This window comes from Manacus vitellinus, unplaced genomic scaffold, assembly GCF_001715985.3.
Source record: "Manacus vitellinus isolate BGI_N305 unplaced genomic scaffold, ASM171598v3 scaffold_3_pilon, whole genome shotgun sequence".
Classification (NCBI taxonomy): domain Eukaryota; kingdom Metazoa; phylum Chordata; class Aves; order Passeriformes; family Pipridae; genus Manacus; species Manacus vitellinus.
In genome coordinates, this window is record NW_021940535.1 from 46,084,546 (window position 1) to 46,110,288 (window position 25,743).

Below are 25,743 nucleotides of genomic sequence, written 5' to 3' on the forward strand. Positions count from 1 at the left end.
TACCTTACAGAAAGACTGCTCTGAAGAGTTCTTCATATCACTGTTGCTGGCTAGGAATATCTGCTTTTGGGATGCATTTGGTATGTTCATATTGGTAGACTACCATTCCCAGGTCACTGCCTAAAAGTGGCTTGTGGAGCAGTTTAAGCCTCGTAACTAGAAGGTGTGTGCTCAGCTACTCTTCATGCCTCTGGACACCAGGGCACCCTTGGGATGTTCAGATGGAAGAGAATGAAAAAGCTGAGGTGACACACTTAAGGACAGCCTTTCCTTAGAAAACTCTCCCTCTGCAGGTATTGTTTCTTTGCCTAAGAAAAAAGCATTGGGTTCAAGAGACTGTGGGCATAAGACAATCGGTAACAGTGGTAAAAGTTTGAAATAACTGGAACTACTGAACACTTTCTGGAGCTGCAGATAAAACACACTGATCAGTTTGTTTATTCAGAGACTCTGAATTTCACCTCCTCTTACTGCAGCTAAAACATTTGATGCAGTAGCATCACTGTGCTACTTCTCAAAGGATGGTGGTCTATCTGCATGTCCCCTGGAGTGTCCCCAAGGTCTGAATTCCCACTGTTATGAGCAGGACAGGTTCTGTTTCCCCCACTCAGGTCTGTCACCTTCTTTGTTGTATTCCATCTGATCACTGAGAGAGGCTCAGTAAGATCATCTATGTTAATAGTTACTGATGCAAAAATTTTATGGAACTTTAATTTTCTCCAGTATAAAGGATCTAAACCACATACACATTAAAGTCACAATCCCCTTGTCCTGGAAACCCTCTCTAAAATCTATTTTCAAGGCTGAAGAAATCTTTCCTTAAGTAGTTGGACTACAGAGAAAACCCCAAGCAACCAACTTAACAAAATGCAGGATAACAACGGAGAGAGCATTTGGGAGGTTTAGGAATGTCTGATTAAGACCTAACATCTTCACAAAGTGTAAAGACTTAGGAAGAGCACTCCTTTTGCAAGGAGACTGAGTACAGCATTCCATATAAACTCTCTGTAGTCTGGAAAGTAGGACTCAAAACACATGAAAAAGCTTAAGCAGCTCAAGAGATAGCCACTCTTGAAAGAGGCACGTTGTCTAAGATGGTTTGTACACATGCCTTGAGGAAATCCTTCCTTGTTTTTCATATAATTTGGGTATTTCTGGCAACTGTATGCTATGCATCATGTAAAATATAATTGTTAGATGGTTGAACAAAAGAAAACTCCTTTTAAACAATGAAAGCAACAGATTTATATTCTTTATACACTGACATGAACAAGATTTGTGGATAAAATACAAATTGTCAAAACATCTTGAACTCCATAAGCAATTTAAATAAGAATTGAACTCAAAGGGGATTGATGTCTTTGCTTCACTATGGAAAGCCTAAATCAACTATATATTGCTAAAACTGTGTATTAGAGGATTCTGAAGAGAAAGGTGGCCAGGTAGCAGGTACTTGTTACTTATAACTGTACTGGCATATACTTTTCCTTAGTGGGAAGATTTTCCAACAGCTGCAACTGGAGCAAGGCTTTTTGCTCCTGCATGTGCTGTGGGAGCAGAGAACTTGCAGTTCCTTGGCACTGCCTGCCACTATGTCCATTACCTGTCACTGAACTTTCCATTCCCACTTTTACTGACTTCTGGGTAATATCCAGGCTCTGCTGATTCAAAATAATATTTATTTCAATCAAAATGCATTTACTTTTTTACCACCTCTATTGTGATGAACTTCTATCCATGTTTGTTCTCCATCCTCTCTCTCTGTGTCCTTGCTGTCCTTCTGTGACTCCTGGATACCTCCATAAAATCTTTCCATTGAATTTGACAGGCCATTTGTTGGAATGACATCAAATCAACACTGACTGTCTTAATTTTTATGACTCCTTTGTTCCTTCATAAACCTCTCTGCTCTTTGCTGTGTAAGAATATGAGTCTTCTTTGTATATAACTCTATATATCCACAGCTGGTTTAGTTCCATTCTTGTTCTTTTTTTTTTCCCTTCTACATCCTCTATAACAGGGCACTGAACTGTGATATGTTTAACTGAAAAGAATTTTAATCATATTTTCTAGACTTCACTTATCAATAATTTGGGTATTTTCTTAAGTAAAAAAAAAACATTTACCTGTATCTAAACAAAATTATTAGTATTTGATACATCTCCTTTATCATGTGTCTTTTTCATGTCAAAGAGTCACTGGGAATAGCAACAGAGGAAATGGTTGAGAAATAACTTTTGATATTTCTCTTTGCCTAAAACTGCTGATTCCTTGAAGACAAGACATCACAAAAAGCTGACTGTCTACAGTTTTGTGATAGAACAGATGCAAGTTTCAAAACTTCTTTGCCAGTTTTAGAATATGTGGACTACTACCCAAGATCCTAGTTTCTGTCATTCCACAGAAAGAATAATGATGACCGCTCCCAAGACTATTTCTACACAGAATGTTAACACTAATTTGTTAATTGGTTTCCCAGGCTACTCAGCTTCAACAGCCTAATGAATCATTTGCTCGAAGAATCAAACACTGGGTTTTGGTGTCTGGCAACTCTTGTGTCCTCAGCTGCTGGGGCAGCCCCACTGGGGGACAATCTGAGTGATGGCTCCACAGGGAATGCTCCAGAGTTTACTGCTGAAGCACCTGAGGAGCCTTGACATGTATACATTTCACTCCTGAGACCAACTGCTTTCTTAGTGGGATGCCAGTCATCACAAAGTGCCAGAAAGATCTTCTAAAGAGAGAGAAGACAGGATTTTCCAAAGCCTTGCAATAATGATGCACCAGATTCTTGTGAAAGATAAGAGAAATGATTCTGAGATTTTTAATTTGGAAAAATCTGTAGCTCTTAAGAAATTGTGAGGAGCACATCCAGACTGCCTGTGTCCAGAACCCCAAAGAGGAGCCCAAAGAGGAATCTTGCACAGTGGTCTCAGGAATCAAAGGGGTTGCATTGTACAGTTCTCCACGTCCAAGAGTTTTGGCCTGAGAACCTGCCTGGGAATCTCAGAGCTAATGGCATAAGCAGGCTCTTCTCCAACCCAGCTGCTTCAGGAGTAGGTGCAATTTGACATTTCAGTTCATCTGTCACATACAGATCAAAATCAATCCAAAGAGGTATTATTTTCTGTTATAATGAAAATGCATTCATTACCTGATCATATGCCATCCTATAAGTTTTTCTTTCTACATTAGTGTTTCCACATTCTTTCTGCATTAATCTTTCCTTCTACTCTCAACATGCAGGTTTTTAACACTGCTCATTACAGTTCATAGTATTTTTTTTAATGATATCATGCACATTATAATCAGGAACTTTTTCTCAATATATGTCACTAATTTTTGCGTATGCATTAAAAAATGAAAATTTTATTCAGCTTTTTTGTAAAGTGTTCTTGTTTTGTTTATAGCTGGTTATTTTGGGTGGCATAGCACTACTTAGGAGAGTTTTATGATGCCTTCTCAGTCTGTTTTAATACCTAGTACTCACATTACAGCACATATAAGACAGTGAAAAGGCAACTCTTATATATTCTCATTCTCAACTAAAGGCCAGCATATAAGCTCTTCTTTTTCTATAACATGTCACTTAACTATATACTTTATATGCCTTGTGAGCCAAAACCCAGATGAACACCTAGCATAAACAACCAGAAAGTAATATGGAGTGTCCTTAAACTGTTGGTCCTCTATTGAGACCTGGGAAAAAAGCACCCTCGGGGGGACGAAAGATTTGGTAATACAGCTGTTGATCTGCACCGGGGTAAGATTGACCCTGTCAGGGATCACTTCACGCACCCCATATCTGTACGGGGTTTTCATGTGTGTCTGGTTTGAGCGGACCGTGCTCTAAGTCTTAATGTTTTCACCGGCAAAAGGCACCCCAGTGTGGGCACCGGTGCGCTGTTGGGACGGGCACCCAGCCACCCTGCGCACTAATGCGTGGGAAGAGGGTGTTCTCCGGCTCCTCAAAGTGGGCAGCGAGGGGGAAGTGCCGTCCAGAGCCCGGGAGCGCCGGGGACCATCTGCGGGGCGGCGGGATGGGTGGGATGGGCGTCCCGGCTGAGGGGAACGACCCGCACCTCTTATGGGGGGGAGCGACGGCGGCGGCGAGAGGGAGGAGGAGAAAAGGACGACGAGGAGAGGGGCTGGGGAGACGCGGGCGGGCAGGAGCCGGGGGGCAGAGGAGGAGCTGAGGCGCAGAGCGGCGGGGGGCACGGACGCGGCGGGCCGGGAGCTGGCGGCGGCCGGAGCGGGGCAGGTGCGGGAAGCCGCCCACCGCCGCTGCCCGCGGGGCGGGGCGCCCCGGCAGAGCCCCCCGGGCCCTATGGTGCCGCGGCGGGACCGCACCACCGCTCGCCGCCTTCCGACGGGCCCCGCGGAGCGGCGCGGGGCAGCGCAGCCGCCGGCCCCGGGAATCGGCGGGCTGAGGAACCTGCCGATTCTCCCTCCTCTCGCTCTGCTGGAGCCTGGGGCGGGTAAGTCTCCTGCGCGCACGCGGCACAGGGTAAAATTTGACCCCCTCTCCAGACCTCCGCTGTTCCCCGAGGTGCCCGTCGGGAGGCCCCCCGCCGGGGTATCCCGCAGCTCCCCGGGCGGGGGCTCGGCGGCAGCCGCGGCAAGTGCGGCTCTAGGACATCGGTGCCTCCCGGGGGTCCCTGGGCGGGGATGTCGAGGGGAGCGGGTCCACAGCCCCGGCCGGATTCTTCGGCGCTCCCGCTCCGAGCCCCCGGGGCGGGTTCCGTGCCCGCACCCGCAGCGGCGGTGCTGCCCCGCACCCCCGGGCGCTCCGCAGGGCCGGGACGGCTCCGCCCCGGCTCGGTCCCCATCCCCGCCGAGCGGGCACTTGTTCCCCGCAGTTTTTCCCCGTGGCCGGTGGGCACCGATAGTTTGCGAAGAGTTTTCACGGAGCGCTGCCCTGGGGCGGTCCAGAAGGCCGCCGGCGGTCATCGTGCGGGGAAAAACCCGACCCCCGGATTGAGACTTACAAAGCATTCAGATAATTGCCTGCTTTTAGCGTCTTTATATTTTCAAGAATTTCTTAAAAAGTTTGTAAAAGTCAGTTACATTGGTGGAAACATGATATACAAAAAGCCAACCAACCAACCAACCAAAAATCTGCCCTCTAAATCTAAATCTTCGGTGTTACTGTATAACACCAAAAGTCAGGAAACCACGCTGAAAGTGAGTGTAAGCTGCTTGTCAGAGGAAATATTTATCCATTAAAACTACTGGTCTGGATGCCTTAGATATTGTTAAGCTGCTTAAAATGCAGAAAGACTCCTCGACTGGATTTCCAGCTCAATGTGTACCTTTACACTGCGCAGCACACACGGTTCTGTGTTCATTGGTGACAAAGGATAAGCTACTCTTGGTTAAGCAGAGGGAAAGATGGATGAGCACTAGTCCTGAGAGGTGATGAGCACCCTCAAAATGCATTTTGGAGTTCTTGATGTGTTTCAGGAAGTGATCAGAACCACATAGTCTTGAACCGTAAATCTCTTTTGCTTTGTGAAGCCGAACAAAACAGGTGTCTTAGAACACCCTGTAGTACAGTTTGACTGTACATCCCAGCTTTGAAAAGTAATGTTGTGTTACCTTCAGCTACCAGCAAATTTATCATTTCAAAGTAATCTTTGCTATTACGTCACTGATACTGGAAAACTTGCAGTTATTTAAAAAGTACAAGAGAGAGTTGTTTATGCTGCTGGTTTCTTAACTGCAGTGGCTGCTTTGATTTATCCCTTATTTACCATTTCTATTTACTGGAACCTTCTTTTCCAAGACCCAGTAATTACAATACTTTTTGATGAGAATGAAACCTACTGTTGGTTACTGAATATTTGCAATTGGAAAAAGAAAAAATAAACCCAAAATATGTTATGCAAAATGAAAATGCTATTAAAAACATTATGTATACATGGGACTTTTATTTTACATAGGAGGTCTCTGTAAAGTAGATAATACATAACAAAAGGTAGATATTTTCAGTATAATGCTGAACTTTCTATTACAAGTTCTAGACATTCTAATTTATGTTAAATATCTGTCTTTAAAAAGAAAAAACTCTGCACTGAAAACATATAATTTCAACAGTAAACACAGAGAAAAGACAGGGAAAAGAACGTAAGATTCCGATGTTGTAGATGGTGAAATGAGACATTTGGAGAAGAGACAGATTTTTTGAGTTTTAACAACAGCTCCTGCTATTATGCTTATGGCTATTACACTGTATTTTTAAAAGCTGTGAAAGTGGCTGGTCCACAAAGAGCCTACAGAATCACCAGGGTCTCAGTCCTAGCTTTGTGTCCAAGGTTCTGGGTCCGCAATCACAGCTTAATTAAGTATTGTCATTTGAAAAAAATTACTGTGTAATGCATCAGAGATTGTTACCAGATTCTGTTATTAAATATCTTCCAAAAAAAAGGGAGAGAAAAGAGAAAGAAACTTGGAAGGAGACCATCCTTTTCTTGGTAACTACAAGTGTGAGGATGAGTGAAGTACAGCATATTTCCATTCTATTTATTTAAGATGTGATTTCATTTGAGTTAATCAAACTGTCCCATTAGCTCCGGTGATGTTTCCAACCTTCCCATTTGTCAGTAGTTTCTTCCATGCGCTCTCTTATGGACTCTGTGTGTCTCTCTGAATCCAACTGATTCCAGTACATCTTCCCAGGGTCTTCTTTCTCTCCCCAGTACTGCTACATGTTTCTCTTCCTGTGGACATGTATAACCTTTTCTTAAAATCAAAGAACTGGGGGCAGGGCTCAGAATGAGTAAAGACACTAGTGCTTTAATTTTTAAGTAGTGGAGTTTTCTTCCTGAATAGCACTTGCTTGAATCAAATAATCATGCTCTGGGACCTCCAGGAGATAAAATATACATGGTGAAAAGGGGAAGAAAAGCAAAACTTAACATGTCAAAGCAAATGCAGTTTCATCAAGTTTCATGTTCTGTGATTTCTATTAAACTTTCAGCTTCCTAACCTACTACAAAGGGGGGGAAAAAAAGCAACTGTGTTTACTTTCCTGCTTCAGTTTAGCTCACAGTTTTTCTGGAGAAGGTCTCATGACATAGTATTGGGGAATGAGCTAGAAAGCTAAATGAAATGCTACAGTAAGGAGCCACTGAATGCTAGTAGATTATTTCAACATTTTGCTACGAAAAGTCAATGTGTGAGAAGCTAAAATGGACATTGACTGTGTTAAAAAATGCCAGCACGTGCTTGGGCAAAACCAGTGCCAGTGAAAGTTGTGGCTTTCCTCATTGGCAGTTGCATTCTTCATAAAGCATTTTAATTCACATTTTAAGACAAAACCCATTTGTTAATTTGACACAGGTGAATGGTATCCATCCAGAATGCAGATTTCAGTTGGAGATTCACAAGGAGGAAACAAGGTGCATGGAACTTCTAAAGAGTGCAAAGCCAGTGGACTACAATGGTAAGAGAAGATAAGCTGTAATGTACAGATAACTGGAGAACTGAAGATTTTCTTCTTCTACCTTCTTTACTGTTGCAGTTGCGGTTTCCATGCTTGTCTGTACTGTGCTGATGACTTTATGGTTTTCAGAATTCATGTGATTTTGCATTAAAGGTACACCTGCAGCAAGGATGTTGTGAGAGGTGTGCCAGGGGCTGGTATTTTCTGACTGGCAGGGGCACTGCAGGCTGGTGACGACGGCACCAGCAGAAAGAACAAATCTGAGGAAAAGCTGAAAGCCTTGGATCCAAGCATCTCTCTCTAGTTATGTTGAAAGTAAAGTACTAGTGGTAGGAATGATCTCTGGGTTTCCCAGGCAGACAATGTTGCAGACAGAAGATCAGATTCACACCCAGAGTACCCTGGAGTTGTGCAAAGGAAAAGCTGGACACTAGTGTTACATCCAAAAGACAAAGTCTCCCTGTTACTTTGTTGTTTTTATTTTCTTTCTGCATAGAAAGATAAATACATAGCAAACTGTGATTTAACGGAAGAAAGAAGGAGGAATAGATGTAGTTAATTTTTTCATTTTGAATTTTTATGGGGTTTTTTAGATTTTATTAGATTTCTTTGCTACATTTTCATGTGAGGAGAACAAAATTTTATGGAAAAATGACATTTTTTCTTGTAAGTTGAAGCTGATGGTAAAGCTATTTGTTCAGCAAGCAGAATACAAAGGCAACAGATAAATTCAGTTGGGTGGTACGTAGGTTATTTGTCTTTTTTGTGTTCAATCTGTTTTAAATGCACTCTGAAGATGATTACAGGACCTCAGAGACCTGCCATCTGCAGTGTCCTTTGAGCATGAACATGAGTCTCAACTTATGATGCTTTCTCCCCCTCTCCTCAATTTAAATGTGTAACTCCCTCAGTGCATACTCTAATATCAGTTTATATACAATAAAACAATTCAAAGGATCATCAACAGTTTGTATTTTACCATAATTTCTTCTTTATATTAATCCAGATCACTAATTAGAAAAATGCAAAACCTTACTGGAACAATTCATCAAGATTTCTATTTTTTTATTTATGAGTGATGAAGAGAGATGGCTGCTACATAAATAATATTATTGTGCAGCCAGATGGAGAACTAATTAGTAGCCCAGCTTAACGAATGGAATCTTGAATTATTAAATTCACTGTTAGCTGTTATAAGGGTTTGAAAGTCAAGCTTTCCTCAAGATACACTTTTGTCATCCAGACGCTAGATGGTTCCAAGGGTATCCTTGTGATGCATACCAGCTTTATTTTGGGTTCCCTAGGGGAAGAAATAAGTTTTCTGTCAATATTTTCTTCCCAGCCTCTTTTCACTGGAAGAGGGGTGCCTCCTGAAGGCAAACTGCTGTGAAAGAACTTCATGTCTTGAAAGGACACAGTATGTCTGGTGTTGACTCAACTCTGCAGATAGTGACAAAACAGCAGTGGAAGGATTTATGAATTTTACTGAATTCCCATCTGAAACTAAAGGGATATTCCATTCTGTTGGTGACTGGAATAAAGTCCCTGTGGTAATGAACTCTGTGTTTAATGTTACAGGAGAATTTATTTTATGCTTCATGTTATAGATACCCTTACCCAGAACCTTTAGAGAGTAGCTTATGTTAAATATGTGTATTTGTATAGCAAAAATAGCCATTATCCGTGTGTTGTTATTTTCCTAATAAACTCTCTGTAATCATACAAAGATGTAAGGTCTATTTTGAACAAAAATACTCTGACTGCTGATAAAGAAGAATTACTTATGAAAATTGGCAAGCTGGAACTAGTCCAAGTCCTAGCTCCGTATGTAACTTGTACTACATTTGAAATGTAATTCCTTATAATAAATTCAGAACTGTTATTTCACTTTTTCCTGAATGGGAAAGATCGTTATACAGCCTTTGTCATGCTTTGCTAACTTTAGTGTGTGCTACCTGACTTACAAAAGCTGGAACAAAATCTGAATGTACTGTCTTGAATTTGAAAATTAAGGTTCCCTGAGATTTTCCACCAAAGGCTTGGACCTCTATTGTCAAAATCAGTGGAACATTTTCATTAACTTATTGGGGACCTGAGAAACCTTCATACTTCTATGTCACATGCTCCAGAATATGGCTGACATGCACAGGTACTGAATTTTGGACGATCCAGATTGTATGGGACAGTCAGCTTCTCCTTTGACCTAGATGGCAATTATTTATTGAATACCTTATCTAGTCTTCTCAGCTCCCAGTTAGGGAGACATAAAGGAAATATTTAAAGGCCATCGAAGTTGGGGTTTTTTTGACATTCTAAAATGATCTTTTAGTCATCTTGCCTGAGCTGCATCATGACATGGGCTGAAGAACTTCACTGAGTAATTTCTTTAGTGCACTTAAAATCCCTGACTATGAAGTCTATAAAGGACTTGCTTACTCCATGGCTTAATAAAGCAATAGCATGTTTTGCAAGGAAACACTTTATAAAGACTGTGTAAATATCCTTTGAACAATGCTAAAGATATACTAAACCCACAGGACCGGGTTTGTCTGAGACATCCACACCTCTTGCTTTGCACCCTTTGGGGGATTTTCAGGCATTAGCACATACTTTTCCATTAGTGGACAGCATTACACTCCATTTAGGGAAGAAGTCACTCTCCAAAGATCTGTGGCAGTGCCTTCCTCTCTGTAGTACTCTTTAGCACATCTAGTTGTTTATTTTATGAAGACTGCATTAGCATCTATCCACATTTGTTTTCTCCTTTCCACCTATAATTTGACCCCTGAGGTATGGATGCACCTTAACTGAGAGCCTGGGAGAGGGTTTTTTTTTTGCAAACTTATTTTTGAAGGGCAGATTAATGCATTCTAAATAGTTCATAATAGCTACAGATTTTGAGGTCCATATGGAAAAAAACTAATCTGTTTTTTATCTGCTACCCATGTCTCGTGTTCTTGCAAAAAAATTAGAAAGCTCCCAATAAAGCAAATGAAAAGACACAAAAATTGTTCTGCTGCAAATTTCTGTCTTTGTTCAGTATTTAGAATTTTTCCTTTTAAAGTAACTGACTCATTTCTGTTCACCTTTAAATAAAAAATGAAAACTTACCATCAAAAATGTTAAAACTCAGTCAGTAGGCTTTTTAAGAGGGTTTACAACAAGAAGTTCTAAAAAGATTTCATTATGAAAAAGTGAAGTCTAGGAGTTTTTTATTCATCTTGGACTGAGTGGTTGCACAGTTAAATGTGTCTTTTTGGAACTTGCATTCCAAAATGTGTTTTTGTGAGGCCATATGTCAGACAACATTTTTGATTTTAGATATGACAACTTTGAGGAAGGGATGTAGAAAAAAAGAAAAAATGACTTTGGAAAGAATTTCATAAACCTCTCAAAGAGAAGCTTCATAATGCAGCTAGTAATGGGAAATTAAAATAGACAAGACTACCAGAATGATGTTAGTTATTCATAAATTTAAAGCAAGAGGGACCAATGTTGCTATATAATCCAGTCTCCTGAATTACGCTGTCAGTAAAACTTCACTCAGTGATTCCAGCACTGAGCTCAAGATCTTGTGGATGAAACAGAGCACATTTTTCTGAAAGCTCTTCAGAACAGTGGGATGAATATTCAAAAGCTGGAGCTGTGGCAAGTTGTCCAGAAGTTTTTTATCCAACTAATTTAGCTATTAAGGTTATTTCTCCAGGAAGAAAGGTGCCTATTTTGTATTTACACCCACCCAACACACCGCACCCCCACATCTGTGTATAACACACACACCTCTGTGTATAACAAGGCCAACCTGACAATCACTCTCTCCTCCACATTAGTAAATAGCAGACTTATACAGAGCCAGATGAGGCCTTTCTCTTGGTACATGAAAAGAAACCTCCTCAAGGTTCCCCTTTCTTTATCCTCCCTGTCTCATCAAGGTCTTGCATCAGGTTTTGTTTGGTTTTGCAGTTATTTTCTCTGCAAAACGAGTCACTATTTCAACCTGCAGTGTTGCTTACAGTCATCTGATGTAGCATTCAAAGTAGAATTAAATGAGATAGTGGGATCATGGAACTTCTTTCATGCAGTACCAGTAGCTCTTGGCAGAACAACTTTAGCTTTCCTGAATCTCTGTGCTGCTGCTTTTCTAGCTGTAGTAGAGACATGTTGCTACTTTTTGGTTCATATATTTTTTTATTAAGGGAGCTGAAGGGACTGCTTTGGATGTTCGAGTGCTTTGGCTTTCATTAATTGAAGTGTCATCATTAATGACACCACATGAAACTGAGCATCCTCATGGTGTTGACAATGTCTGGGCTTTGTGTAAGCTGTATTTAATTATTTAAGGGCAGAAGAGAGGCAGAACTGGTTCATCTTTTGAGGAGGCTGGGTGAGAAAGGTGGGAAAGAACTGTGAATGAAAGGAGTTGCCTACTGAAAAATAACCAACAGGAAATAAAATGATGAAGACAAGAAAATGTCCTGATCAGCCTCATTCAAAAATCTCACATAATAAATGTTGCTGAGTGACAGTAACAAACTCTTTTGGAAGGAAGAGAAGCAACACTTGTCCGCAATGATTTTGAGGACCTGAAATTTCAACTCCACCCAAAATGTAAATAGAAATTCAGCAGTAGACATTAATAAATGGCATTTGTATTCCAAGGAAAACGAACAACCATAAGCGAACTTATTGTGTTTTCCAGAAGACTCTGAAAGAAATATTGTCCTGCACCTGAGTCCTGATAAAGACAGCTGTGGCCATGGCAGTCCACTCTCCATGACATCCAAAATTCAAATATCACAAGGAAAAAGTCTTCAGTACCAGAACACTGAAAAAGTTCCAGCCTAATACAGCAGATAGCAGATGGGTTAGACATAATACGAATTATAAGAAATATATGGTCCAAGTGCTTTACAGAGACTTTTAATATTTTGTGGTGGTGTTTATACAAACTAGAGATTGATATTTATTGGTATTTTTGGAAGAAAGTATGGGGTGTCAAAATTGTGTCAACATGAAGGTGAAGGTACCTCTTACAGCTTTGTCTATACATCCATTGAATAAGAATAGAAAATGGCATTCTCATGGTATGAATAAAATGCTGTCCAGTCATACAAAAATAAATGCTCTTGTCTCCAAAGGACATTTTGAGTGATTGGAAAGCAGAATTTACCTGGAAAATTTGGAGAAAGATCTGTTTTCTTTTTTGTGAGGGGTGTTTTTTTTTTTAATTTTTCTGCTGGCAACTTCTGTATTTCCTTATAGAACCCTAAAAATATGTAAATTACATTAAATTTAAAATTGGCTAATAGATTTTTGATTCTCTAGTGGGAAACTGTTCTTCAAAAGAGAAATAAGACATTTCTTCTGAATTGTTTAGTTTAGTGAAAAGCCAGAAAATCCTCAGAAATCTCAGAAACAGTATTTTTACTGTTATTGGTAGTAGAGTTGGCTTTTGAAAAACCTATGAACTGCAAACATTTTAGGTGAATATGAGTTAAACTCTCTTGGTTCGTTCATTCCTTTAACTGGTTCAACCTGATGCATACCGTAGACTTCCAAAATTGTGTTTGCTGTCTATGAGTAGTGTTTGTTAATTAAAAATTTTTACATTTCCTCAGTATTTCCGACTAATTGGAGCTGCCTCCTGACTGCTTTGCAGCCAGTGTTTTCATTTTCACATGACTTGGAGTACAAGCAGGCAGGTCCACGCAGAGGGGCTCTGAGGGGCCCTGGGCAGGCAGGGTCCGCCCAGACCAGGGCAGCTGGAGAACAACCAAGGGTAACCCCAGCCTTGGACATGTGCAACCTCCCTGGGACAGGGACAGCAGTGGACATTAGCCTGCAGGTGGAGGGTCAGGATCCGGCCTGGCACAGGAAACCGGGATCAGGGACAACCCTGAGATGGCTGGGCAGAGACAGACATAGGTCTGCTCTGGGGAGGCTGAATCAGGTGCCACATGAAGGTCCAGACCTGAGCATGGATGGGGCTCTGGGCAGGGCCATCACAGCCCATTTGTGCACTCAGGGCCCTGACAAAAGCAGATGGCAAATAACTTCAGTGAAGTATCATGGAGCAACAGCTTTTTTGCAACTGTCCTATTCCTATTGCTGCTCTAAGCAGTTCTGCTACTTTGCTTCCAGTTTACCAGCTTGCTATTTCTCTAACACCTGCTTTTCTTTTCTTTTTTATCACTGGTGTAAAAATGCAGAAAGAATGTCAGTCTGTGTATGATCGTAATTCCATGCAACTTAAGTTACATGCTGTGGTGTACAGACCTGCAATCTAGAAATCATTGCCCATAAGAGGTGAGATGGCTCCTGCTCTGTCAAGTTAAATACAGAAATCAAAACATTTCCCTGTTTGAAAAATAAACCCAAGGCTAGCTGTCAACTTTCTGACTCATCTTCAAAGCCTCTCTTGTTTCATGCACGCCTAGACAGCGTAAAAAATGCTAAAGGTCTCTTGGAAGTAGCAATTTTTAAATCCAAATGCAAAGTGCCACCTAGTGGTTTCATATATACAAAATATGTCTATAAACAAAATTTTCTAGTGCAAGCCCAGTGTCTCATGTCTTTATAGATGAAGAAGCAAAAACAGGTAAGTGAACTTGTTGCTCAAAGACTGGGTCTCAAAGAGCAGGATGATGAATGTGGTGGCAGTACTTATGTAAGCTGAAGAAAATAAGAAACAAAACGTAGTTTATAGTCTGTTATGTTTCCTTTCGTTATGAAGTATCTGCAAATGTATCACAAGCATTCAAGACCAAACATTCAAATAAAGTAAGTGATCTCATTGAAACCAGCTAACAATAACAATAACATCTGCAGTATCATCTAGAGAAATAGGAGGGAGGATCAGTAGAGGAGAACTTTTGAGTGAGTAACTGAGCAACAGTTTTCTGAGAATTTTGGTTGTTTCCTTGGATATGCTGTGAATGACATATCAGGGAAATAAATTATACAAATGAAGAGATTGTAAAGGGATTGTTATACATAGGGCGCAGTAATGTTCTTCTAGACACCATAGAAATAAGGATGAAGAACCTTTTGTTTTTTTCCCTTTGCTGGTTTTGCTAGCAGTTCTCATAGTTTAACCCCAGCCAGCTACCACATGCCATGAGGCCATGTGTTCACTCCCCACCAGTGGGATCAGGGAGAGCATTGGAAGGGTAACAGCTGGAAAACTCATGGGTTGAGATAAAGACAATTTAGTAGGGAAAGCAAAAGCCATGCATGCAAGGAAAGCAAAGCAAGGGATTAAATCACTGCTTCGCAAGGGCAGGCAGGTGTTTGGTCATCCCCAGGACAGCAGGGTCCCATCACATGTAACTTGGGAAGACAAACACCATCAGTCCAAATGTCTCCCACTTCTTCCTTCTTCCTCCCACTTCACATACTGAGCATGATGTCATATAGTCTGGAATATCCCTTTTGTCAGTTGGGTCACCTGTCCTGGCTGTGTCTCCTCTCAACCCCCCAGGCACCCCCAACTTCCTCACCAGCGTGGCTGCACGAATAGCAGAAGAGGCCATGGCTCTGTGAAAGGCCTGCTCAGCAATAACAAAAACGTCTCTGTTATTAACACTCTGTTCAACACAAATCCCAAACACACCCCATACTAGCAACTGTGAAGAAAATTAACTCTGTACCAGCCAAAACCAGCACAATAGTTAAAGAAGAAGGTAAAGGATATAACACTAGACGTGCAGAAACAGTTGAGGAGCTAACACAGACCAAGAGCTGATTGGTTTTATATGTGTACGTATCAAAGTGAAAGGACAAAACCACTCAATGCTTGAGAATTTATTGAAGCAGCATGCAAATATAGAGACTAATTCCATCAATGAACATAAAAGAATAAAGGTGTACATTAATATACTTTTGGATATTTGAAATATTTTTAAAATATTATAAATAAAGAAAATTGCAGACATTATATGAAATAAACATTGTAGTTAGATGCTTTATATAAAAATTATAATTTTATTGGTAAAATTCTTACCAGAACTAAAATATAAAACTTATTTAAAGATGCAATTATGAATATTTTGTCTCTTACTTGATTAATATCCTTTGGAGACAGTAGGAAACCGTCCTATAATGTGAAAGATGGATAAAATTTCCAGAGAATAAGAGTTTACATAATGATTTTACGAATGCAGCAGTGACGGATGACAGTCCAGAAATCCTAAAACTGGATGAATTAATGGCTGGACAGATAGTATAGAGTGAGTAGAGAGGAGAATATCAAGTTTGATCAAGTAGAAATTCTATGTACAGAAAGAGAAACATTTAGGACAGTATTTACCACACCTTCATGTTCCAACAGTGTGGTATTTAAAGCGCCATAGACTGCTTTGTAGTTGCTGGAAAGCAACAGGCAATTGTTGTGAGCAATTAATCTGGCCTAATTTCATGTGTTTTAGGATGAAGTGAATTGTTGTCTGTCACTCTCTGACATATGTCATTGTATATGTCGTTGTAAAAGGTTACTATGATGGATAAAGAGCAGTATCTACTTGAAGACCTCTGAAACTCCACCAAGATCTCCAGTTGTGCCACATCTTTAATTTACAAGATCAGTAGGAAATAAATTGCTAGTTTCTGTTGTGCACAGTTAAGCTCGTGCTGTACAAAAGAGATATGTTTTTGGGATGGAAGAGACAGATTGATACAAGTGCAGTAAGAATGGACTCGTTAATTGTATCCCACCTTTGCATTAGAATATGTTTTCATAAGAGAAGAAAAAGGTATATGACTGCAATATTGCTAAAAATCTAGCAGCATTCAGCATTCACACCTAGTCCAGTTTTCAGACCCCCAGTGTAGTCATTCAGTGACTATAAATGCCTCCAGAATATTTCAGCAGTTTTCTCAGATTTCCCATACCATAATAACTAAACCTGTAAACATACATAACCTGAGGCTTAATATTGTTGGAATTCTGATGACAGCAACTCCAGTTTTTGATTGCATTTGAGTGTAGTCTTGATGTAGGAAATACATCTTTGGTGTTATTTCATTCATTTGATTTAAGGAGTCTGAAAAAACATCATCCTCTCCTGTGCCATAGATGCCTGTAAAGTCTAAAATATGGAGGGAAAAGAGAGATAAAAAACACTTTCCCCAGAAACCATTAGTGACTTGTGAAATTTTGAACATTAAAAGCTTGCATACTGAGTTCCTTCCAGCAAGCTTCAAGATCTGATACAAATTGTGTTGATTAATTTTGGTAAGCATAGGATTTGGACTTCAACTTTTCTATATAATATTATATCTAATTGAGGCTTGAGTAAGAGTTTTAAGTGGTTTCTTTGTGGCAAATGTACAAATGGAGCTCTGAAGTCTACTTTGTTCAGCTGCATGTTTAGTAAAAACTTAGCCCAGTCCATATAGCAGCATAACAAAAATTTATAAAGGCCTCTGAACTTGTTTGCACATTACTGCAGCAAATCCATCATCTTGTATTAAACAAAAGGGAAAATCTGTGAAAGTCATCAGCTTCTTTGGGTGTGCATCAACACTTTCGTGACTCACCTCAGCTCTCACTCTTAGTGGAAATGGAGATGAAATAGAAAGGTCTGAAGTACCACAAGATGATGATTAATCTTGTGTACTCCAGGGCTTGTTTATGCTGGATCATGCGGTCCAACCATCAAAGCCAAAAGAGTTTCATTTTATCACTGTAGTTCTGAGTGCTGGCAGATGAAGAAAATAGTTTCTTTGTCTTTCTGATTATTTGTATGTCGTGTTGTTGGTGTTGTTTCTGACTTAAAATCAATTGGGAAGGAAGCATGACCTGAATTGGCTGAGGTAAACATTCTTTTATTTTACATAAGCCCCAGTGTTGCATCACAGAGATTTGGACTTGATCTTGACCCAAAACTGCAACTCAGGAAGCACCCATGCATTTTGAAGTTCTATTGACTTCAAAGGCTATGAAGGTGACTTGCTCAGATGTAAACCTCTTAAGTTGTGTACGGATGGCCAAGTCAACATCAGAGATATCTCAGAGGTACTGTTAGTAACACCAAAAGAGGCTGATCCAGCATACAAGGCAATGGAATAAGGCATTACTTTATGTAGAGACAGAGATAAACTTTGTGAAGTTTCCCTTTAGTAATCCCTTATTTTTGGCATCATCCTTCTGAATATAGAACAGATGCTGCATTTAGAACTGTACAATACTAAGAGTGAAGAAAGAGGCAATCCCCATGAGCAAGTGTTTCTTCTGGAGAATAGCACTTGCTACAGTTGCTTGGGAAACTGTATACAGAGGGTTCTATGGAATTGGTGACCAAATGCAGAATTTCCTCCATCATCCTCCTCTCATCTTCATTCGTCATCTCCAAACCCTGTTCGTGGTACCACAGAGGTTCCCTCCCAGTTATCACACTTAAATGGATGTCTTCCAAAGGAAAGCAAGGCCCATGGGAATGCTGTGCCACTGGCTTTTCTTCTTGCTGCACTAGGACAAAAACACCCCAGGGGCAAATCCAACTGCTGGTCCTGTAACACATTCTTCAGTTCCCTAGTTTATGTGCACTTTGAAAATAACTTAAACTTTGAAAGCAGGATGCTGCACATTTTATGTTAACACAAGCTGTCCAAGTTTAATTGCACTAATAAGGTCTAATACAAATATAGAACTTCTAAATATTCTTTTTCCAGCTTCATTGAACTCATGTGGCTTGATTTTGAGCATGACCTCACTAGCACAGAATAAATTAACAGTGAATTGCTAATACTATAAATATTCTGAAGAACAGTATGGATGTGAGCAGTTCCTAATGCAAGTTTTATGTTCTCTACTGAAAGGAACAAACTGTCTCTTAGACTTCTAATAATCTCATGGGCATAATGCTGGCAGGATAAAAGTTTTGTTTTTCTCTTTAGCATTAGTTACAAATTTAAATTGTCAATTGCCTTATTTGAAGACATAAATGCCCAGAGTTTTGCACATGATTTTTTTTTTTTTGAGATAACTTGAACTGTGATAATATGAATAACATTTCCTTACTTTTTTGTCCTCCTAAGGCTTATATCCGGAAACTTTCATCACTCTTTGCTTAGCTTAGAAGACATGGGCTATAGATAGACACCTTTAAACATGGCATGGTTGAGCCATGTTGACTCCAACAAACTACTTAAATATTTCTTTGTGATGTTCAATCTGCATATTACTGCAGATAGAAAAGTCCATTTTGTGATTAAGAGATTCTCAAAATTTTGCAGTTCTTAATAATCCATATCAATGCTTGGAAGTTATTTTTTAAACATTTCTTACTGTTTCTTAGCATCCTCACATCACAATGTTATAGTTTTAATGAAACATTTCACAAACAATATATTAATCAGCAGAGTCTTATGATTTCCTTAACATTTTCGTAGAAAACGACATCTTTGCAGCTTTCTTGAAAGAGTCTAACATTTCTTGAACCACTTATCCAAAACTTCCACCAGGTCTTTATAACATAAATACAGTAGGGTAATTTGGACCAGACTGAGCTTTCAAGTCTGTTACTGCTTGTTTTGTTTCAGGATGTGTTGGAGTTTGGGATAACATCACCTGTTGGCGTCCTGCAAAGATTGGAGAGACTGTCACTGTCCCTTGCCCAAAAGTGTTTAGCCTTTTTTCTGGAAAACCAGGTATTTTATTTTAAGGTGTACTTTTACTGGCTTCTTTCTGGTATTTTGTAACATAATGTGCTAAAAATGGTTTATTTGGAATTTTTATTTTCTTTTTAAAGAGTTAAAATTCTTTTCAGAGCTGTTCGTGATACACCATGAAAAGACCAAATTGTCGTCTTTGTGGTCTGTACAGTGTTCTTTGAGTCAGATACTAAATATATATTCTAATCCAGTGACACCAAGTCTGGAGACATTGTTTGCTCTTTTTTCATCTATTTTTGATTATTATTAAGGCATCTGAGCCTGACTGACATCTCTAACAACTACCAGAAGATCATATGCAGATTGTCCCTTCTGTGATTAGGAGGGGAGCTCTGCCTTGCTATCATGAGAATAATGAGCCCACATTAACACATAATACCTAAAAATTATTGCTTTTGCAATTTAGGGTAGTTATTATGAAACCTTTTATTCTGCCGTTTAATAGAGCTTAAAAAGAGCTTATCAGTGCCTCAGACTGTTTTAAATCTACCATATTCTGCACCATCTTGTCAATTCATCTTACTGTGGTTTCATTTTGCACTGTGGCATGTTAGTGGAGTTTTGGAAATAGATGATGCACCCAGAGTATTTCACATGTATCTCATAATGCAGCAGGAAAAATCTTATCCCCATTGCTCAGGTGAGAAACTGTCGTCATGAGGAGCCGGTGAAAAATGTGAAAGTCATCACAGTGATTTAATTCTGTTTTTGAGGTTAACTTGGGGTATGACTAAAATACCTTTATTCTCAAAACTGTTGATTAAATCTTGTTCCAGTAAAAAATAGATAACTAAAACAATCTACACATGAGCAAAGGTTTTCATTCCTGGAGCTGGTGAATGTTGATTGGTTTATCATGGATAGTCTAAACAGTTTATAAAGGGGAAAGTATGTGTTATCTTCACTAAATCTTATGAAATCTATAAAAGTATTCAAATGACTCAAACAAAGATATTAAGGTATTGTCGTGAGACAAGGCAAACTTATAAATATCAAAAATTCAAAATCTGAATTAAATCATTCTGCTTCTGTCTATTTACCAGACAGAGCATGTACTCTCTCTCTGGAGTTTATTTCATAACTGTTAGTTATTACTGAAACAATATTTTAATTTTACTATAAAACAAATATAAATATTTAAGTCTGAAACCTTCACAGTGCACTGCAACTCTGTTTCACCTTAGCATGGTGTCAGCAAGACTGAAAGAGTCCTTCCTTTTTATAATTTTCTATAATTTTCTCAGATATAGATTTTTTTCATGACTACCTGTTTACTTCTTGCTTGTGAAACTAACAGGGTGGTTTTTTACAGGTAATTAGAGGTAATTTAGGGGTAATTAAGGGTGCTTTTTAAATCTTGTCTTTCTATAATTTCAGAGAAAAAAGACAGCAAACATCTTGCATGGTTGATTCAATTAAGATCTAACTATCTTAGCACCTTTATAATTTGATTATGCTCAGGAATATGTTATCTATTTAATTCATACACAGCACATTTCAAATAAACTTCATTCTTATAGCAGAAAATTACAAAAATATATTTAAACAAGAAGTCCAACTTTTTATTTAGCCAGATTTTTGAGATGTATGTTTTAGCTTTTTACTGTTTTAAAGGAGTTAAAATTCTACTACAAGATGATCTAGACTATCTAATTTTTATACAAGTATTCCAAGTCGAAAGTAGATTTTTATATGCCATCAATTTTTTAAAGAATTTCTTAATTTAAATCATGAATTTAAAAAAGTGTTTGTCTTCTCATCCTTACAACTTTTGGAGACCTGACTCTAAGTTTCTTCTGTGATGCTTGAGATCATAGTTTAAGCACCCCACATAATTAATTCTCTATTGAATATTAGTAACTTTTTATTAAAAGATCTCTTACTGTAACAGCAGTCATATTATCCTATAATGTTTCCCCTGTATTATACGTGACAATGCAAGTTTAGGAGTCTCAGAAAGTTATTCTGTGAAGTTCTTATTCAAATGTATGCGTTGAGTTACAAGTTTTAAATCAGGTTGCCTTCCAAAATACTTCATTGCATGAAAAGGTGGAGTAGAAATAAATAATGCCTTCCATAGAACATTGCCCAACATTGCCTTTAGGTTAGAAGGCTTTAGAATACTTGAAGCAGAAAATACTTCAGCCCCTTGAGTACATGGAATCTTTTTATTGCTTTGACGTAATTTGTGGTTCTGTTAAGACGTTCCTCTGCTCTGCCTAGTCAGAGAATCTTGATGCACTTTTAAAGTGAAGACTCTTCACAATGTATAAATAGGTTACATTTTCTTTTAAAAATGTCATGTCTATGCCAAATGGCAGAAGTCATCCTGTTGTTTGAGGAGACACTGTGGATTTAGGTCAAGGCCTTTTTACTAGCTGGAAAGATTAGATTGTGGATTGGTGAACTATTTTGTAGAATATTTACAACTTTCCACCAAAAACTTTATACAAAGAAGAACTTCCAGTAACCAGTCAGCAAGATAAAAATAACAAAAGCTTTAGTTTGGAGTGTATATAAACAAGTTTGGTTATTCTTGGCCAAAGCTGATCTGTGACACATAAATTTATTTTTCTATGGTGAAAAACAGGCATCTTTAAGTCACTTAAAGACCAGTGGTACACTCCAGACCAAAGCAATATATTATTATGCATTTCAAGCATTATGGGTATACAAGTCGCTTTAAGAAATGTGAGGGGAATTTGGCCATGAATTAACATTATAGAGGTAAGTTATAATAACATTAATGACTATGCGTTAGTCTGATATCAATCTCTTCAGGTTTTTCTTATTGAAGATGTTCCACAGCGCATGAACATTAATTCATTTTAATTAAATTAAGAAGTGGAATCAGGGGTTGCCCCCATCTCATCTGTGTGACTTCTGTAAAGAGTTAACTTAGCTCAGTTCCAACCAGAAAACCATTTCTGAAATAAATAGATATCCAAAATTCCTTTCCAGCCACACTTCTACAGGTCCTGTATGTTTCTTGGACTACATTGTTTCAATATTGGTTCAAAGAGTGAGATTCAGCATACATTTTTATTTCCTTGTTCTTCAACCTATAACATGATTTGGCCTTTAAACTTCATTACCAACCTTACCAATGTTTGCTGTAGCAGTTATTCATCACCATAATGTCTAAGAGCTTTTATAACTCTTCAGTAGATCATTTGGTATTGGCTTCTCAGAAAAGCTTAAATAGGAGATCGGAACAACTTTCACTTAAATTACTTTTCTATCAAATTACTTTACCTACAAATTACCCCCTTTATGGAGTGAGCCAAAAGACTTTAAATAAAACAGCAAAATACTTCAGGCTGTTGCAGACGTAACAGAAATATCTGTTACACTGAAGGAGGATCCTGCTATCACAGCTGGGCTTTACTTTTGTTTTTCCGTGGTGCAAAGGAAACTCCAAGCCAGAGGAAAAGCCAAAGCAGTGTGAGTGAAGAGCACGTGAAGGGAAATGGCTGGGTTGCTCTAACAGGAGTCCTAGGGAATACAGGAAACAGAGTTAGGTTGTGACTAACTAATGACAAAAAGGTTGTCTAAAGATTCATTGATGAGGACACTTTTGAATCTTTCTGATTTAAACTCTCGAATTTTTCTTTACAGGAAATATTAGCAAAAATTGTACAAGTAATGGATGGTCAGATATTTTTCCTGACATCTTAAGTACTTGTGGATATAATGACTATGAAGATGATTACAAGGTAGGAGAAGTACTTTTTCTATTCATTTTGATGCTGGTGTTCAATACATCTATCAGACATATTCTGCTTTTAGATAACTCCCATTTTACTCAGACTCAATGAAAATCAGACTGAATGAAAATTCTGCAATAATTTCTGGTAGCATTGGTTGCAATATGCTTGGATTGCAGTTGAGATTGAGATAAAACCAGAAATACAGAATTCAGTAACTGTTTGAAATTCAAGTCTGTAAGAACTTGATAATTGCAGTAATGCATCTGTATTTCTAATATTGCAGTGTTACTCAGCTTATGCACCATATGTTTTGCATTGCGTTATTTCAAGAAGTTTCACTTATTTCAAAAGAATATGCAAAAGAAGTTATTTCCAAACTGAATACTGTAATAATCTATCAATAGTACATGCACCACTTGCTTGCTGGTATCTGTTCAAGTTATAAGTAAAATAGAATTAATTTAAGTTACTAGAGTTATTGCAGATTTATATTGGACATTAAACTGTGTTAGCAATTGGAAGTGCTTCAGAAAGCTATCAAGATATCTTTAATACACTATGCATGGAAAACCAAATTTGTTCACTTTGCAGATTCTATTTCTTGTTCTTTTTATTGAGGGAGAGATTTTTTTCCATCACATTTTACGTATTTTTCTCTGTTTTCCTGCTGAGGCTAACAGAGCAAGATTTTGTTTACAACCTTGAGCTCATAGTGTCAGTAAGCTCTTGCTACCCAAAACAGATTGAGTTCTCTCATGAATAAAAATACTTGGCTGGTTGGGGTTTTTTTCTGGATTTCAGTTTGTGTGGAATAGCTGTAGCAAAAATGTTCTGTCAGGTTTGCAGAGATGTGCATGCAGTTTTTGCCACCTCTTTCTGTGTTTGAAAGCCCAACCATTACTAGAGTTGAAAATAGATAGTAAAGAAAATTGAAAGAATATGTTGTTTCCCCAACTTTTCTGAAGAAACATTATAAAATATGTATGATCTGACAACTTGGGAACACAGGTGTATTACTGCTAAAAAAGCCATTTTAAACACTGTCATGTGCCCCAGACATTGTCATGACATGTGAAAATGGGTCAAGACGTAAAAATTCAAATTATCAAAAGATAATATTTCAAGTACTGGGAAACACTTGATTAGCAAATGGAGTAGTACAATAGAAAAGCAGTTCTTGTTTGACATATTCATTAATAATTTGAAAGAGGTGAATGAAATGCAAATTGACTATACTTTCAGAAATTAACCTAGAGAACTGGAAATAGGAAGTGGCAGCAATATTTACAAAAGCCTTGAAAAAAAAAAACAAAAATAAACATGTTAGGATGAAGATCAGAAGAGAGGTGTGGGAAGCAGGTACTGAAAAAATCATTAGCAAAAGTACAACAGACAGGATATAATAGATATAATATGTCATAGGGAAAATAGAAAAAATGCAAGCATCATGCAGTTGTGAGATTTCAGGAGGTATTTGAGGTTCTGCACCAACCACTTGTTTACACAGAAGACGTTTCCTTCATTTTGGATCTTAGCGCTCAATGGTAACACCTCAAACCAAAACCTTTACTTGGCATAAATCAAGCTGTTTTTTTGAGTTTTGGTGTGTGTGATTCGGTTGTTGTTTTTTTTTTTTTTAAGCTAGTATTTCAACAATAAGAGCTAAAAATAAAGTCCTAAGTATTTGGATACTGAGTATTCTGGACACAATTTGTCATGCAACAATATGCTTTGTAGATGGTGTATGAGGTCGCCCTCAAAGTCAAGGTAACTAAGGAGATAATATTTTAGGGAAGGTGGCAAAATATTGTTCCTATGGTAAGTCCTAAATTCTCTTCTGTATGCTTTCCTTTGAAGGCAATGTTAGAGGAGTAGGTAGAAACTGTCTTTGGTGCCACTTTGGTGCCTACATCTTCACTGCTGAATGAGTTTCCATTATAGATCCAACGTAGTATTTTTTCCTGTGCGTTTTTTCTGTCTTTAAAGATATAGACTCATATTTTTAATGCAAGAGGGGCTTATTTCTATACATATTTTATATTTATCTTATATATATATATATATATATATATATACATATAGACAGACATACCTATCACTCCAGATATGCATCTCTTTTGGACAGTTTTGAAACTTCTAGAGAAGATTTAAATTATAAAAATTGATGAGCAAATACTGAACAAACAATTTACTAACAGGCACCAAATGTTTATGCTGAAAAATGTTTATACACTGAAATGAGAAAGCTTATTTAAAAGCACTATAAACTTGTCATCTATTATTTCTCTGCTGAAAAAACTTGTATCAACAGTTTACCTTGATTTTATGTTCAAACTAAAACGTTCAATTTTTATTCTGTGTCAAATTGTCTATTTGAAGCTTATATGAAAAGAAACTATTTTCTTAACATTTTGAAATTAGCAATGAGTGTCTGATACAGAACCCTTGCTTAATTCTATGTTAGATCCATGTAGTGTTTACTGGTCCTACCGTTATTTATAGGAGATCAATTTGACAAGTATGACTGTCCTGCTTTCAACTGTGATAGGGTTAATTTTCTTCCTAGTAGCTGTTACAGGTCCGTGTTTTGAATTTAGCATGAGACTAATGTTGATAACACACTGATGTTTTAGCTGTTGCTAAGTAGTGCTTACCCTGAGTCAAGGACTTTTCAGATTCCCATGTTCTGCCAGCGAGCAGGTGCACAAGGAGGTGGGAGAGAGCAAAGCCAGGACAGCTGACCTGAACTGGCCAGAGAGGTATTCCATAGCACAGAAAGTCGTCATCATCATCATCATCATCATCATCATCATCATCATCATCATCATCATCATCATGGCTGGGCTTCGCGAACAAAGATTTGGGAAGGCTCTATCCACATTTGTTACAGGCACGCTGGTGGCTTATGAGGCCAAT

At 38.4% G+C, this 25,743-nt stretch overlaps 1 protein-coding gene across 1 annotated transcript in view; it reads left to right on the top strand.

The window, feature by feature from the left end:
• The first annotated feature begins 4,354 nt into the window (after positions 1-4,354).
• VIPR2 (vasoactive intestinal peptide receptor 2) overlaps positions 4,355-25,743 on the top strand; it is a 52,700-nt gene continuing 31,311 nt past the window's right edge. The window contains exons 1-4 of the mRNA XM_029961948.1: positions 4,355-4,478; positions 7,342-7,444; positions 18,986-19,093; positions 22,736-22,833. Of these exons, the coding sequence (XP_029817808.1) occupies positions 7,405-7,444; positions 18,986-19,093; positions 22,736-22,833 (246 nt within the window). The 5' untranslated portion in view covers positions 4,355-4,478; positions 7,342-7,404. The remainder of the gene's footprint in view (positions 4,479-7,341; positions 7,445-18,985; positions 19,094-22,735; positions 22,834-25,743) is intronic.